The 17,852-nt window shown below is 32.1% G+C and overlaps 1 protein-coding gene across 3 annotated transcripts; it reads left to right on the top strand.

The window, feature by feature from the left end:
• Window positions 1-9,558: 9,558 nt before the first annotated feature.
• On the top strand, window positions 9,559-11,718 carry LOC134267170 (uncharacterized). Of its 3 annotated transcripts, none has more exons than XM_062749387.1 (2): window positions 9,559-10,016; window positions 10,863-11,718. In XM_062749387.1, the coding sequence occupies exons 1-2, from the start codon at window positions 9,907-9,909 to the stop codon at window positions 11,452-11,454; spliced, it is 702 nt and encodes a 233-aa protein (XP_062605371.1). In that variant the 5' UTR covers window positions 9,559-9,906; the 3' UTR covers window positions 11,455-11,718. The 3 variants fall into 3 exon arrangements, with proteins under 3 accessions (XP_062605371.1, XP_062605372.1, XP_062605373.1); XM_062749388.1 differs by lacking the exon at window positions 9,559-10,016 and adding an exon at window positions 10,667-10,771; XM_062749389.1 differs by lacking the exon at window positions 9,559-10,016 and adding an exon at window positions 10,669-10,714.
• Window positions 11,719-17,852: the final 6,134 nt, after the last annotated feature.

Below are 17,852 nucleotides of genomic sequence, written 5' to 3'. Positions count from 1 at the left end.
CATAGATGCTCTTTTACCTTTCAAAGCAGTGACGTTATCGTTTTAATTCTTATGTACTCACAGATGTACACAGTTGTTAAAATTAAAAATGTGGGAGTCAGAGAGCTAGTTTAGCTTTTTTCAACAATATTAAAGAAAAACAATCTTTTATGTAAAATCATTTCATGCCATAAAAACCAGTCCATTTCAAAGAGGTCCTCCGTGACGTTTTCTCTCTTTAGATCAATGACGGAAGTTTGTGTATCGTGTTATATCAAGATGTTATTAGTCCTTTAGTTCGTCATATGTCGTAAATTACAAACTTGATGGCTAATTAAGCTTTTCTACTTGTTATATCAATATTTTTATTTCCAAACTTAGTAAAAACATCGGAAATACATTTATTTTTATAAGTTTTTGTCAGTGATAGGGTGATTTTAAGCATTTCGAATCTCCCGTTTTTCATCTGCTAGGATAATTATATATTTTAATCAATAGTTCTCTTTTATATCATAAACTGATGTCCATTTTGGATATTATACTGATAAAAACAGGGTTTTCTTACAAGGAAATAAAATGTTCTCTCTCTCTCTCTCACTCTCTTGTCCTCTTTTTCCATTTTTGAAATTTATATTTAAATCACGTTCATAAAAAATCATTTATGCAAATGTTTTTTAAATCGTATTACAGGAATTAACGAAACAAAATTAAACTAAAAACACAATTTATACGTAGAATTTTATATGTATAATTGATTCAAAAAGCAGAAAACAAATTAATCTTTGAAGAGTACAGACAGGTATTAAACAGAGGTCTGAAATTAAAATTAAAAATAAATTCCAGACCTCTATGAAATATCAGTTGACCTGTCTGGTGTACTCTGGTAAATAAAGTATACGTAAGTAACATTTATTATAATCATTATAATGGGTAAAACTTCAGAATACGAGGGGTCATCAAAAAGTTCGCGAACTACCTCTATAGTCACGCATATTTTCTACAATTCAGATCAGAATGATGTAGTCATGCAAATGTTCTATAAATAGCATATAATACGTAATGTTTTTCTCCATCATTGTGATATCACAATGTGAAAATGACGTCAATATGTAGGTGACATATGACGAAAAATGGTTTACATTACCGTCCCGTCATGTGTTTTCGTGGTATATACGTTTTCGTGGTATTTTTTGTTTTTAGGAATAATCCCACAATGCGAGATCGAAATGACGTCATATTTGCTATTAATAAAGGGGAATCCTGTGCATGATTTATGACCAAATGTTAAACATTTTTGCCTTTGCCAAAATAAAATATAGAGAGTGAGTTATGCATAGTTCGCAAATTTGACAATCTGCGTAATATCCGTTTATTCGTCGTGTTTTGAACTAGAATATCAAACTTACAAACTAATAGCCGGCGATCCTGCATATCATCGTCTGTTAACTATCCATACAGCTTCCGGTCATGTGACAATAATTTGGAATTTCCCACTTTTGATATTTTTTCTACGGTGATCTAGTAACGTCATTTTTTATATAATTGTGAAAGAAAATATCGGGGGTGTTAAAAAGTTATATGCTGAAAAAAATATTATGCCATTGATAATTTATTAAATTAAACATTTAATTTCTTTATGTATACATGGAATTTATATTTAAAAACATGAAACATTCAAATAAAGCTTTACAAAATTATTTCTAGGCCACTCTTGAGAAAGAGATTTTTTTTTTACATTATTTAGCAATACAGCTTAGGCACGCCCAGATAGATGTGGTCTTAATTAACAACAAATAAATTTCCATGTCAAATAATGTAATCATTTTGTCAATTAACTAGTATTTTTGACACTGTAAAATTTACAAGGATTTTGCCCGACTAGATTTCCAAAGTTTACTTGTTTTATAAATACCACGAAAACATATGACGTCAGCAAAGAAATCGAAAGAGCAACTATGCAAGAATCCAATGACCCTCTAAACAAATAATAAATGATATGTGAGTTAAAATCATTTTAAAATAAGGAGAATTATTGTTTGTATGTGTGATAAATTACAAACATCTCAACTATTTTTTGAAGCAATTTATTACAAATTAACCGTAATGCCACGAAAACTCATGATTCGAGGGTACTCGAACAATGAACGACTATAAAGTTTATTCCTTTCCGTTGCATATTAAGTGAAGGAAGGGAGATGGTTGAAAACTGACGTTTGTTTCGTTGACCAGTGAAAGCAAGGTGGGAAAGAGATGTGTCCTTTGTTGGGAAATTTGTTACGAAAAATTGCCAATTACAGCAAGAATATATTTGATATGATAAAAAATACGACCCCCTATATATATCCATATTGGATAAACGAAGTTCCTAAGAGTGTGACGCGGGTTGTGATGGTCATCATGCTCTTTCTTGAAAAGGATATCCTTTAGTTACCCGCTCTTGCTATCTCCGAGATTTGACCATTTCTGAAAAATGGATTGTTCGTGTTATAAAAAATAACTTGCATGGTAAGAATACAAGGCTCGGGGAAAATATTTTAGCTTCTATGAACAGCATTTTACGAAGCATTTGCATGTCACGTGACCACCTGGATCACGTGATTTGCGCATGGGCAGAACTGTGGCAGATATATGTATGCATTAAAATCGGAAAAGACTACTTTTAAAAAAATGAACACTGAAACAATTTTATTTGTTTTATGGAAGTTATTCAATTACTTTGCGAACTTCTTGATCAACACTCATATTGTTTTTAAATCCACATTTAAACATTGATTAGGCCTATAAGTAATTGCTAGAATTGTCCGAGGAAGACCCCCAGCGGCCCGAGGAGCTCCTGATGACCTCTGCAATGACCACTTACCTTGAATTATTGGTGTTCTGACGCGGTGTTTTATCAAAGGTGGGATAAACAGACATCTAAGATTTAGATTTAATGCAAATATATTACGTTCAATTGTCCAACCAAGAATGTAAGCTATGCATTGGGATTGAATTTAAGAATTTTTAATATTGAGACTTTGATTTATAAATAGTTAAAATTTTTATTTTAATAATGGCGAGTTGTAATATTTGCCATGTTACAAATGGTTTATCGCCAACGTATTGTTCTCTAATAATGGGATGTTTAGACATCTTTTCTTAAAAAAATGTTTCTATTAATAATAACATGAATAAACTACATGTATATTACCATCTCACATCTTCATTTTGAGCAACCACATATTAAATTGTTGAACCAAATATAACCCAAGATTTAGATTCATTCTGAAAACGCGTTTACGAATAATTAAGTCTTCTTTGAAAAAAAAATTAAGATTCGTAATTAATCGTGTAACCCACGTGACTTTTCCATGTAACTTTGAAATTACGAACTTTGAATTTATTAAGGTCTTCCGTTTCCAACGGAAGACCTTCTACTGATTCTGAAGATTAAGATTATTCTTATTATTCTTTTTTTTTTCTTAAGACGCCAACTTTGAGGCCTCATATTTCACTCATTTCTCAATGGATTTTGCTCAAATTTTCAGACATTATAGACGGTAATAAACTCTATCAGAATGTTGTCGATAATTTCAAAAAGTCACTTCCGGTTTTGAGTTATTTCCCTTTAAACGAAAAATTATAGGCTTTCATTTCCAGACAAAGGCTCAGAGACCACTAGAGCTGGAGCAGAAATTTTACTGGTTTTAGATAACAGAAGGATTGAAGTTGTGCACATCGGTTTTTGTTTTTCGATTTCTCTATTCAAAATGGCGCTATACAGGGGTCAAAAAATAGAATGCCTAAAAGAGCGAAAATTTACACATGTTTTCCTTTTTATATATAAAACTAAAAATATTTTGTTAAGACATGTTGAACAAAAGTTGTGCATAATTGCAAGGGCTTTCATATAATACTATTCAAAAGGGGCTGGCCCCTATGATTAGGGATTTAGGGAGCTTGAAAGTTTTTGCTTTATAACTCAAAAACGGTAAATATTTCGATCTGGATTATACGAACAAAATTGTTCTTTGACACCTTTTTAATCTGATGAAAATGTTTTGTGTTCGATTATACCGGGGGTATTGCGTAATACGTAGTTGAAAACAGGCCAGGTAAACAGGTAGCGTTTTTCATTCGGAAAGGAAATCAGACCTCTTCATGTGCTTAATTTACACAAACTTCCTATCAGTAATAAACCCTAAGGTATTTAATGTTAATTTTTTTTTTCTGAATAGGGCTTTATACGTGCTTTACGGTTCACTATTAAATTATTTATAACGATTAGTCTTTCTTTTTTATTTATTATTAATTAGTTTTATAGTGAACACGTCTTCATAAACGGAATATATTAAATATATCTTTCTACATTGATTATTATAACAATTATAAGTTATTTTAACTTTATGCATCGAATAATTCACGATCATTAGTTGTATACATTTGGCGATCTTGAAGATCGCCTAGATGTTTGTATATAACAGTTATGTAATCCAACGCGCGAGGTCACTAGTGTACCAGCCACCTGTCGTAAACAATGCAAGTGTCTGTGGTCGTGTTTAAAATCGTTATTGTGTACAAAGACCTGTCCATTTATAGATAATCATGTTTTTAATTTATCGAATTAAAAAGAATACTTCACCGATCTTTCATTTAATCTTAATTCAAAACACTGGTGCATAAAATCATTTTGAATTGTGATCGCTTTCTTTGGCCTGTTCACGCAAAATTATTTCTCTATTTCGTTTTAATGTATTTTATTTAAATTGTAATTGAAAAGGGGTTTCGGCAAATAATTATAATTAGTGATGGAAGTCTTGTGATACGTAATGTACTATTATGTACGTTTTATTTTTACCATCACTCTTTTGTTTTTCCATTATTTTTTTTAATATTAATAAACATTGAACGTTAAAAAATACTTTAAAATATACTATTATTAACGTATTTGTAATAAACAGTTTACATCCAGCTTTGTCGCTTTGTGTCTAAAATTTTGTAGCCCAGTCCTCATTTACAAGCACGTGTCCGCAGATAGCAGCGGGTATATCGATTTGAAAATCCGTTGTGTACTCCGATAGTTACAAATGGAAAATTGGGTTTGAAATCATGTCGACTCCTTTCATATCATTCAATTTCACTCTATTTCAGCTTGTTTTAATCAATCGTAATCGCTTGTGCATTTATTCATTTCAAGTTTTATGCCATTTGATAGCGAAAAAAAAAAATACGAGCTAGGTTTACACCATTTTTTCCTGTATTTATCGAAGTGGTAATTGTTTTATGAATCTTAAACTACATGTACGCATGCATGAAAGTTGTAAGTGGAGTTAACGTTTCTAATTCACAGGGGGAAATCCAACATGAAATTAAGCACTTTTGAGTTTGCAGTTATTTGCTACTAAACTTAAAATGATATTGTACAGAATGGTATTATACTATTTCGTCCAATAAACAGAATATTTTACATGCCTGTACATGTACAATGTCAGTACGAATTTAAATTGCATCAAATTGGCTGCAAAGCAAAAAAATTCTTTCACACGCAAGGAAAGCACGTCAAGAAATTCAAAGCTGAAATGGTTTTTCAATTCTATTTCAGGCTGTTTTCAAAGCAAAATAAAAAATAATTTTACCGCATTTGCTCATAGATAAATTTATCGATGTTTAAAAAAAAATCATGTTCATTGATGTATAAGAAGAATTTATTGTCATCAAAATGAAGGTGTAGGCCTGTCCGAGCCTCGATACCCTGGATCTTGATTTTGTGATAATGCTCATGGTTTCTGCAGAGCAGGCTATGCTGCAAACCGCAGTGCAAAATAATAAAAAAATATCTTCATGATCTTTGTGTCATTTGTAGATGTAGAGCAAATTCAAAACAATTTTTACTAGAAGTTGAAAAACTCCTCATTTTTTTATTCACCGTAAACTTTAACCACATCATCATTATCCGGAAAATCAAGAGATTTCTTTTCAAATTTTACACACTCTCAGGCTGGGGAGTATCTGATGTAAACTCTTTTTATATGACCAAAAATTATCGATGATCATGAGATATTAATGACAATGAAATTAAAATATATTTCAACATTTAATATTAAGTTTTAGCAAGTTTTTAAAATATTTTACGCATGATTTTTACTTGTTATAATTTACGAATTATTTTATTGAAGTAATAAAAAAAAAGTCTCATTTCCCCATGTGCACTCTCTAACACAATCACAAAAAGATTGGCCGCTACCGCAGCCGATAATAATTTAATTACATGTTTTATATGTATGAACTTTTACATAGAAGAGCGGCCAAACATATACATTCAGAGCTTTCAGAATACGATTTTACAAAATTAGAAAATTCGTTATTGCCTATTTATCATAAAGTATGAATTAAATTCTTCCCTTAAGTATTGAATTCCTATGTATTTAACTAGGTACTTAAATTATCGATTCGCTCTGATATTTGGTTGTATAATGATTACAATGTATATAAACGTCCATCTGGTCAGTCATTGTTGCTTGACGACGTCTTGTTTTCTCCTCTCACATTGGTAGCGCGTATGAACAGCGGTATGAACACAAGCTTGTAAACAAAATAAACGGCAATTCACAAAAAAAGGAAAACCAGAAGAAAAAAAGTGTCTGTGTAGGTGAAAAACACAACTCATTAATTTGTTTTTGAACAATTTTTTTTCTTTTCCCATGCATTTACTGTACAAAAAAGATCACTAGAACCTTTGGTTATATTAAAAGAAAGGTGTTGAACCTTCAAATTTAATATCCAACAGCTATTATACAGCCTATCAAATATATCACGGCGTCAATAAAAGAATTATTTAGATATGTCAAAAAATACTAATTTCATTCTAAGAAAAGCCACGCAGCTGTATACAGACATTCCAAAATAATGTTTCATGGACCGACAGGTTGTTAAATTCCTCTCATCACTATAAGTACCCCATCCCTTAAAATGAATACAATGTCTTCCTTCTAAGCAGAGAATGTCAGTCGGTTGATTTGTTTTTGTACATGCATGTATACATGTAGTTTAGGGGTTGAATTCTGAGACTGAAAATTACGACCTATTTTTATGTAAACCAATAATCATACATGACATGTTATGCCCTGCCATGAATATGGCCAAGGCATTTGGTATTTGAACGTCTTCCATCCTTCCTACTTTTTCCTTCCGTCTCTCCTTTTGTCACACTTTGCCTTTAGCTCAGTTCAAAGCTTAGTTTCAAACAAACTATCCAAGATATTTTTATCAATCTTTATATACTGATAGAAATTATTAAAGTTATACAATTGCATTAACATTTTTTTAAGCTTGACTTTATATACATGTATATACCTCACTTTTCTTAAATTAGTGTTTAGCTCAGTTTTAAACATACCATTCAAAATGATGTTATCAAACTTCACATGTTGATGCATACTGATGAGAGCTATTTGATGGCATCACCATTTTTGAACTTGGCCTTTCTTTTGACCTTGACCTAACTCTTTTTATCTCAATTTTAGCTCTAACGAGAGTTATTATTGCTTAGCACAAGGTCATTTGGAAAGATCAAGGTCACACGTACTAGTATTCCTTTACAGTCTTTTTCCTAGCGAAACATTGTAAGTTGCTTCTCTTACAAGGTTTTTTACTCGTATATCTTTAGTATGTGGCTTTTGACCTCGACTGAAGGTTACGTCTTCTAGTCCGTAGCTCCAACGGAAGACCTATTCGTTGCTTTGCAACGAGCTCGGCTCTAGTTAACAGTTATATTTATTTGGCATCCAGGGTCAGCCAAAATATCCCCCATACCGAGACCTTGAGATTATCTTCTCCGATGGACCACGTAAACATGTCCTATGTGTACCCCCTCTAACGATGACCTCTGTCAGGGCACGGAACTCTTCAGTGATCTCCTTAAATTGACCAGGCATTACCAGAACAGACCTGTTGCTTTGAAAAAAAATATTTTCTATATCGAACTTTTCGGTTCAAGATTAGGGTCAAGGTCAGTTCTAGAGGAAACTGCGCTGTCAGCAACTTGTAGAAATCTTTTAACCTTATCATATTAAATCCAAAATTGACGGAAAAGGATCTGAACCACATTGCGTAATGAGCAGACATTTAGTTGTCGGTGAACGATTGATGCTGGTTTTATTAGTCAGCTTTTTTTTTCATTGACTGAGTATACCTTGCTGTTGCAGTCAGTCTAAAGTGCACAATTAATTATTCTGATAATATAATTATTACATGTACCTAATGTGAGGAAAATTGATAGTTAGAAATATACCTTAAGATGTTTGATGGTTTTAAAATGCTTCAAAGTATGATTTGAAGACATTACCCTACTCTTCTTTTCTTTTTTTTTATTTGCATAACACCCATCGCTAGATTTCACTATCATTAAACTTGTGATGGATTGGTGCTAAATTTGTAGATTAAGATAAACAATATTCTTTATTTAAATGAATCAGCAAGATAAATTTTTTGTTAAACAAAAAGATGTTTTTTTCTCTTTAACTGGGCTTCAAAAATATTTTTTATCTACATTTCAATTGGCAATGCATTTTATTCAGTTATTCAAGAAAATAATTTCGAGTATTTTTTTTTTTAATATTTTAATCAAATTACGTTTATGCGTAATGGTAATTGATTACAATTTATTGGTTCCATCAAATTCAGATTTTTGATTAACTATTTTAAAACAAAATACTTTGCCCATATTGAGCCTATTATGCAAATTTTAATTTGAATTGTACATTATCACAGGTATGCATGCCAAAGTTTATGCATGCCAAAGTATAACATTTGACAATATTTGAGTTTGATTTTTATATCAATTTTACTTTAAAATTTAAAAAACTATTTCTAACATCCCATATAAAACTCTTTAATTCTATTTAAAACACATATAAATAAAAACCCTGATATATTGAGGCCAAGTATAAATGATGACAATTTGTACATTTATTTATAATCCTACAAAATTTATCAAATTATGAGACACAAATGAATGGAATCTTTGTTGAATGAACTATAATACAAAAAAAGTTAAAATAAACAGGAAATGCTGCAATAAATCTCCAATTTACGATAAAGTTTGATTGCAAATAGCATCTGTAGAATGTTCAAACATTCTGAGAAGCCTGAAAACTCAGACTCTTGTCAACACTTAGGTTCAATAAGGAACCCGAGACAGGAAAGTAGCGCCCAGCGAATAGACACGCTTCTGTTTTTACGGCTCCTAGCTCTTCTGAGGCGTTACTTTCACTCTTTTACGCCGATTCAAATGGAGTTTTTTTTTCTGCTGGGTGATGACAAATTCGTTTGATTTTCATCACGGCAGGCAATAAAAAACCCCGCAGGATGAAGTAACTAGAGATGCAATAACGCTAAGTCAACTTTCTGACGTTTATGGCTCCAATCAAAAAAAGAGGAGGTTTAGATGTAATCAACTTTCATTTGAAAAAATTTATGTACAATATGTACACATTTCTATAACACATTAGTGTTTACATTATATTGCTATCTCTTATAAAAACTGCGAGCCAGTTCAGCGGGGTTCATATCATTGTATCCTATATAAACCGTCGGCCCTGTGTTGAGGTTTCATTACTTTTGATTTACACCGCTTGGCGACAGCGTTTGAAGACGATTTAACTTTTAAAAACCTATGTAAACTCATCAAATCTCTATCAAAACTTTTAACCTTTTGGGAAGATAGATCTTTATTTTTGCCGTTAAATATTGGCTTCCGCCTAAAATTCGCCGTAGATCCTGTGAAATAATTGGAATTAGTGCCGAGTATCATTATCTGTCGCTATCATTTAAAGAATCTTCCCCCAGTGTCCGTTATCATGGGACAGATGATAACCCCGGTATGTCTGCCTCCCGCAGAGATGTTTATACAGCCCCTAACAGTCGCCATATAAATGTACCCCGCATGGGATGTCCGGACCAGAAGCTACCAAGTCAGCAACCAGCAAACATATAGTGCAGTCCAAACACTTACCTAAAAGGATTTTATTATTTGCCTTCAGCATTTCTACAATTATAAGGTATGTTATATTTTTCTTATATTAAACTGAAAATGTTTTTCTTTTTAATTGCTTTCTTTTTCTTTTTAAAAAAAATAAATTCAAATTTATATTGTATTTTTTATCATGGAGAAAAAAAAATATAAGCATAATTTTATATATATTTTTTTTTTTTAAAAATACCCCATGAAGGTTATGTTAATTTTCTTGTTTTTACTTTTATTCTTTTCATTTTTTCCCTGGAATTAATATCAAGAAAACGGTTAAGGTTTTAATTCATTCATTTTTATTTTCTTGTTAAAATAAGTAAAGTGAAAATTAAATTTCTAGTATTGTTTATGATTGAAGAATTCTCCTTAAGGTAAAACTGTCTTAATAGCATAAATAAGAGAGCAATCATCTCTTTTAGATTAACGTGACAGACAGCTATCAAAAGGTTAACCTATTCAATATGGAAGAAAACAAAAGTTCTTGATAAGAAGAGGGGAAACAATTAAGTGTTTTGTTTTTGAAGACAGTCAAAGGGAAATGTAATTGAATAAGAGATCGGCGGCTTCCACACAAATTGTTGTATAGCAATGATCTAAGATATACGATTTCAATGTAATGACCGGAACTTGTAAGCGCTTTCTCCTCCCTTAATTAACTTATAAATACTAGAAAATCGTGTGAAAATCGTCTTATACACTTAGTGTATAATTGCTCATTCAGAGATGTAGGTAGGAAAATATTTGCGTGACATATCTGCCAAGATGCTTTAGAATCTTAATGAAACGGTGAATTGATATTGCTTATATTTAGTTTATATGCACATTGTATGTAAATCATGTAAATGAAAGTAACATATAATTTTGAATTTATTTTCAGAATGGTGGAGTTTATCTACTTTGTATGCCTGATCGGAGTGACAAACAAGATCTTTGCTTTACCAGTACCCTCCACAGATCTCGGAGACAGCCAGTATTTCGGCGAATCTACTGATGTCGAGGATGTGTCCGTGCCGGTGCCATTCCTCGTTAACTATGAGAACTTGATAAATTCTGATGAGGACTTGAGTTACCCCGTCTTGCCTCTACCCCAGAATCCACCCGAATGGCTGATGACGCTGATTCACAGGGTCATGTCCAAGTCGTCTGATTTTTCCAACAGACAAAAGCGTGGGTATCTCGACTACTCGGACCCTGCCCTCCAAGCCCTTTTACACGCCTTTTACAAAACATATGGCGGTGATGGAAAGATGGGTATTCGTTATGGACGCTCAGTTCAATCTTTACGAAGGAGTGTTCCTGTTCAACACAGAATTTTCCACAATTCGTTTTTGAAACAAATGAAAGCAGACTCTCATTCCAGAGGTCGCTACCGAAGGACCTCCTACAGACAAGCCGAATTGCAAAGAATTCTTAAACTATTTTATTCAAGGGGGAAATATTATGGAAAGTTTGGTATAAAAACTGGTTGAAGAGTGTGTTGTATACCTGTAGATGGTATTAACTTTACCTCAAAGGCAGCAGACTTAAAAGGTGTGACTCGCTGAAGTTACGGACCTGTGGGAAGGCACTTCGCGATGTCTGCAATTAACTCTAAGAAACAATGAGCTGAGGAATCTCTCCGTTCTGTATATAATGTATATAGTGTATTTATTTATATCGTTTGTAAATATTGTATATATTGTGCAATAATGAAAATTTTAGATAAATCGTTTCAAAACAGTTGAAAAGTATAATATTGGTTTTTATTTTGGAGTCAGTTATTATTACATGTGTGATTGTTGCCCATTTCCATCTGTATGTTTTTCGTCCGTTTTGATGGGCCTTGAAAAAAAAACTTTTACTTTTCCCAAAAATAATTTTAATTGAACCACACGATTTATTATTACAAGAATGTTTTTGAATTTTGTTTGATAATTAATATGTTTAATTCAAGTTTTTATGTTTTAGGATTTGTAACATTTCCAAAAGAACTATTTTAGCTAAAGTAAATTCAAATACGAATTTCAAAGTGACTTTATTCAGATAGAGGGATTTTTTTTATGGCATTAACCTTTCTCTATTTGCACGCAAACGATTTATGAAAAATAGGGCAATTTTATTCCAGAAGACCTAAATTGTATTTGCACGCTTCCCTCCATTTTATTCAAATTAAAATCGAACGAAATGAACAATCTATACTGATGTATATAATTACACTCGGGTGATTGATGAGAAATATTGGATGTAACGATCACTGCAAAACATTATTTGTACAAGAAAACTTTCATGCAAGAAACCGCTTAAGGCAATATTATTGGTTGCCTAATTGTTAATTTTTTACCTGATGGCATGCATTTTAGCAATAAAATATCATTCAAAAAACATTTAAGTGCTGCTGATCTCTGGCTCGCCTTCACTGATATGTTCCTCTGATTACCGTGTAGCTACCAAAGCGATCGTTTACAATAAAGCTTTTAAAGGGTTTCAGTTTTATGATGTCATTACAGAAATTAAGTGTATCAAATTGAGCTCTTCTTGTAAAAGCAATGAGAAAACTGTAATATTGTCATTTTGTTCAATGTCTCGTAGGTTAACAATATTCAAAGATCATTCAATGATAGCGATTTTCCAAAAGAAAAGAGCATATAAAGGAACGCAAGAGAGGGGTAAAAACCTCACAGAATACAAATGATGTATATTGAAAACCTTGGCAATCGCAAACATTTAAAGAAAATAATCTGTTTAAATAATACCTAGCAGAAAGCTGGTAGATGATATTTCATATATTTGATATGAAAAATAGTTATGTTTCAAAAATAAAAATACTTAAAATAAAATCTATTTTATTTTCTTTGTCAAGGTTACATATTTTAAAAATCAAATTGATTTCGTGTATATTTTAATATAAAAAATACTTAATCTATAGTATATTTCTTTCCTTTGCAAAAATTACGTTGATTCTGAAAATGAGAAATTGAAAACCTCTGACCTAAAAATTAAAATTAGAATGCCGTTTGACGGAGTGGATGCCTTGAATTGCTAAGATACGGAATTTCTTGAATATGGGGAGCATGTACCGTTTCCAAAAATTATTGAACATTATTGTATTATAAGGACAGATGAAACTAAGTTCTTCGAAAAATGAGGAAAATGACAACGAAAGTCAAGCAAGTTTATTTGGGTACAATGAATAAATTTACCATGCAACAATTAATTTTTCATTCTCAGTTTCACACAGTAATATATTTTAAGTGAAGAAAAATTGTATAGATTTAGAAGGACGACAGAAAAAGGAAGAAATGTGAATAAAACAATTCTTTTTAATACATTTTCTGAATATTTTAGAAATTTGATACATGCATCAATTACAAGGAAAATTAGTCCAAAATACATATTAATCCAAGCATCGATTTTTTTGGTTGGTTTATGTGTCCCTACTACTGTACATGCAGGTTTCTTGAAACTCAAGAGCGATGGTATTCAAGTCTTATTCCTTGCCTGGCTAAAAAAAAGCAACAACGCGACACTTAAGAGAGATAGATAGATACGTGAACCATGGACTCGACAGTTTTTTTTTTTTGCTTCTGCTCGTTGAAGAATTATTAACGCGGTGTCCGTGAATATTCTACATTTCCCACTTTTTAAGCGAATCATAGTTTCTTCTACCCTATAAAACAACTTTCAATTAAAAAATCTACTTAAGGAAATGCTACATTTATTTATTTCAAAGGTTAGCCCTAATACAGCAGCTATAGTATCCTATATAACTTCATCAGCTGTTCATTCAGCATTGTTTCCTGTTGTATGGTCATCTGGAGAAGTGTGGAACACAAATCTCTCGGCCATTTTCACTTATTAGTCAACGGCATTCATGTTCCTCCGTGTCAAAAATATCATCTGAAGACTTTATGCTTAATCCAACTCCGTATTTTTTAAATAGGTATAGTTATAAAGGTTTCACATCTGAGCATGATGGGAAATCATACATGAAGGAGATGGAGATAACGAACAGTATTCAATAGCAAAGTCCATAAAACAATACAAAATAGGAGCAGAGCAAACACGGACCTCCGAAACATCAGAGGTGGAATCAGGTGCCTTGGAGGAGTGAGCATCCCCTGCTGACCGGTCACACCCGCCGTGTGCTACTTGTCATGATCGGAAAATAACGGAAAAACCCGTCGTCAATTCATTGTATAAATAATGGACTAACAATTAGTATGAAAAACGTCAGTCAGCATTTGTCTCAATGATAAATTGTATTTGCTGACAAGGTCAGTGTATAGAATTTACGAAATGAGGACTTTAAACGAGACTGTTGATATTCCTGTTTCATCAACATGTTTGTCAATAATTTACCTCGTTTTAGAAATTGTTCATACGTACAGCATGTAAGCTCTTAAAAAAACAAACTTATTGATTCTTGTTTAAGCCTAAATTGCATAAACCAATGAGAAAACAAAAGACAAAAGCAAACAATTAAGCCAAAGTTGCAAGCTATCAAAACAGATCATACGATACATTTTGTTACCTAGTCTTTCAAATAAATATTATGCAACACAATTCCATTTCATGATCTTAGAAATCTAATATATATATACATGTATGCCTGCACTTTTCACACAAACTATACAACATTTTCCTTAGAAAAGTAACCTTTTTAAATACGTAAAATTGCATTTAATAAATCAAAAAAAAAAAAAAATAAATAAATAAATAAAAATAAATAAAAAATAAAATAAATTAAAAAAAAAAATGAAATAAGTTAATGAAATCTTGATAGTTCTATCAATTATCTTTATCCCTAATCGCACTGTGAAGAATGAAAAATCAGATTTTTTTAAAGCAACTATAATGTTACATTTTTTTAAAAAAAGAAATAGAATGATAATATCTTCCACAACTGTTGTAATCTGGAGAAATTCAAATCATGTAAAAACGATCTGCAATACTACAAAAACCCCATGTCTGGTTAACTTTTGTCAGCTATACGCCAATAAAGCGTCAAACAATTGGATTATCAGAGGAGTTCGTGGTGCACTAAGACTCGAGTTGAGAAATTAAACATATGACAATCGATACTGATTCCTTCTGTCAATTTTTAATCGGTAGAATCTTCTTTTTTACACTTTAACTGAAGTTTCCATTGATGCCAGACGCGTATTATAATATAAAATATGATACATATACACGTATTTCAATCTCTTTAATCGCATACTACTATTGAACACTTATTTTCTTTAGTACAATATTCTCTGATGTTAATCACATTGTTGTGAATTGTGAATTTGAAAATAATTTACCAAAACTTACTCTTGATGTACGATAAATAAAGCTAAGAAGTACTTGTATTTTTTCCTGTAACATGTGCTTCTGAATTACAAAGGTACCCTAGTACACTTTCTTATGTATCTTATAGCACCTTGATGTTTGTTAAGTACATGTATGAAGTGTTCTAACGGTAATTTTCGGTCATTATTTGATGTGGTATGTGGGAAATTATGATACCCCTGTTTCGCAGTGGGGCCATCACAAAGTAACCTTGTTGGGATAATGGGGATAAAGCGATAATCTTTGTAATGTCTGCAAATCTAGACATTAAAAATGAAGAAGAAACTGCTGTGTTCTACGTTTTTCATAATATGAAACTTCATAATCTTTAAAAGATAATTGATAAATTGAAAAACCATCACACTCGACGTAATTCTTTTATCTTCGAAATAAAATGAACGCAGCTTTGCTGTGATATCATTGTTGATCAAATAAATAAAAATTTACATCTGCACTTCGAAAAGTTCCACGCCCGCAATCAAACGAAAGTGTAGTCTTTGTTTAACGGAGATATTACAAACAATAAAAAGAGGAGAGAAAATGCATGTTTTAAGACAAAGAACCGAATTTTAACGACTTGCTTTGTAATGACCTTGACACTTTATCAAAACATCAAAAGGTGAACAATCTTCAGTGCAGCTAACCTATATATTCAATAATTGGTAAGAGAAAAAATTAATAGATGTTTATCGAATTTACGTAAAACACATTGGATTACTATGCATCCTCCTTGTAACAACCCCCTCTCATCTTTTAATTGCTAGCAGATCGCATGCGCCTTGGAAAATGATCACTTTTTATTGTGGAGGTGTAACCGAGCAATTACAAATTGATCCATCAAAGAAGAAATTACAGATTACTAGTCGAACGCGCACAGCAGTGGGGCACGTGACGTCATTTTGAACAGACACAAAAGGCGCTTTTATGTTTTGGATTTGTGTAGATTTGATAACGGTTTAAATGCTTTGAGCAAATATAAGAGGGAAAAAGAATCAATAATTACTCGTAATAAACTGAAAGATGAAAAATTAAACCACATCGATCCAGCTGTACTCTATTACACTTAAGTTAAATAAATAAAATGAAAAAAACAACAACAAATGACTGTCTTTCGGCTACATCTATTATATAATTTAATTTTCTGTTTACCTATTTCTTTTGTACTAATATTAATATCTTAAGTTTATTACAGTGTCAGAACCTTCAAAAAGGGAAGGAAATGTACAGCATAAACAAAATAAACTATTCTTTTCTGCCTTCTATTTTCCTTAATGCTCAAGATACTGGAACCAACATCAAAGTTCAGTTCAAATCATTATGACAAATACCGGGAAATGTACAGAAAATATCCCGAGAAAAGACACATTAGAGACATAAGATTTCAGACTTAAAAAAGTGACATGGACCATAGATTTAAATATTTTTAACGAAGTGATGCAAGTAAAGATATGAATTAAGTTCCTTAAAAATGCTTTTAAAAACAGATAATTGATTTTGTTCAAGGATGCCAACTTAGGTAATATGTGAGTACTTTTCTTCAAATCCTATCGATACCTACATGTATATGTATTTGTTTGGAAAATGTCTTTATGTGTAGATCAAGGACAGAACGTCAAAAATGTTGGTTCCCAAAGGAAGATCTTGTAACAAAGAATATGAAAAGTTAGGACTTCGATTAAAGTTTTTTTTTTTAAAAAAAGGTAGAACTTACTCCAAGATCAAGTTAAAATTCTGGGTACTCGAGGAACGATCTGGTTACATGGAATACATTTAAAAAAATATAAAAGCCCTACAATAATCGTTTAAAGTTATAGCAAAGGTTAAAGTACAATTTTGCAGAAGTGATCTCTTATATAGTATAACCAGCAGAGTATTTCTTGCATTATTCATCAACCGTCATCCTATATCTTATCCACCTCCTAATCTTTTAGAGTCGTATCTATAGGCATCATTAGCGATCTTTCGACAGTAAGTCAACATGGTTGTAGAAAGTTCAAAACAAGTGCGTTTGGGTCTTGAGAGAAGGGTAAGGAGATGGATACAGGTTGGTAGAAGAATGTATCTAGTATTGAGGACTGAAGGTACATGTAGTTTATTGACCAATGTTGGAAAGTAGCGAAATACCCCCCCCCCCCCCAACCGTGCGCAGAAAATTTTGCGCGGTATTTTGCACTTTATTTGCATCATGTGATCTGTTGTGTTATCATCAAAGACTATATTTAATTATTTATACAAAACTTCACGCTTCAGCTCTGCAGCTTGCCGTCTGTGTAGCAAAGCAGTAAGAGTGTTGTCGCGAAGGAGGTGATCTTAAATAGCTAATTCGAACCCAAAACCAGACCTTATAAACCGAGATCCCGTGTCGCAGCGATGTTTGCACGGCAGAGATCTCTCACTGCTCAATTTCTATCCATGTCAAGTATAAGTCTAAATTTACAGCTTTCCACTGATAATTGGAGACATCCTCAAATTCATAAGAACCATGAAATAAACCATCAAAAACAATTCATCTGAGTGAAAAACAGTCTTCCGCCCCTTTAAATTTACAAATTAATGT

The sequence above is a fragment of the Saccostrea cucullata genome, unplaced genomic scaffold (assembly GCF_032062105.1).
Source record: "Saccostrea cucullata isolate Sc308-1 unplaced genomic scaffold, CSIRO_AGI_Scuc_v1 ctg1951, whole genome shotgun sequence".
Classification (NCBI taxonomy): Eukaryota; Metazoa; Mollusca; class Bivalvia; order Ostreida; family Ostreidae; genus Saccostrea; species Saccostrea cuccullata.
This window is presented reverse-complemented; position numbering and strand designations above follow the sequence as displayed.

Coding starts and splice junctions, on each gene's coding strand:
- LOC134267170 (XM_062749387.1), top strand. CDS start 9,907: ATGTCCGGACCAGAAGCTACCAAGTCAGCAACCAGCAAACATATAGTG. Junction 10,017..10,862: donor AGCATTTCTACAATTATAAG/GTATGTTATATT, acceptor ATTTATTTTCAG/AATGGTGGAGTTTATCTACT.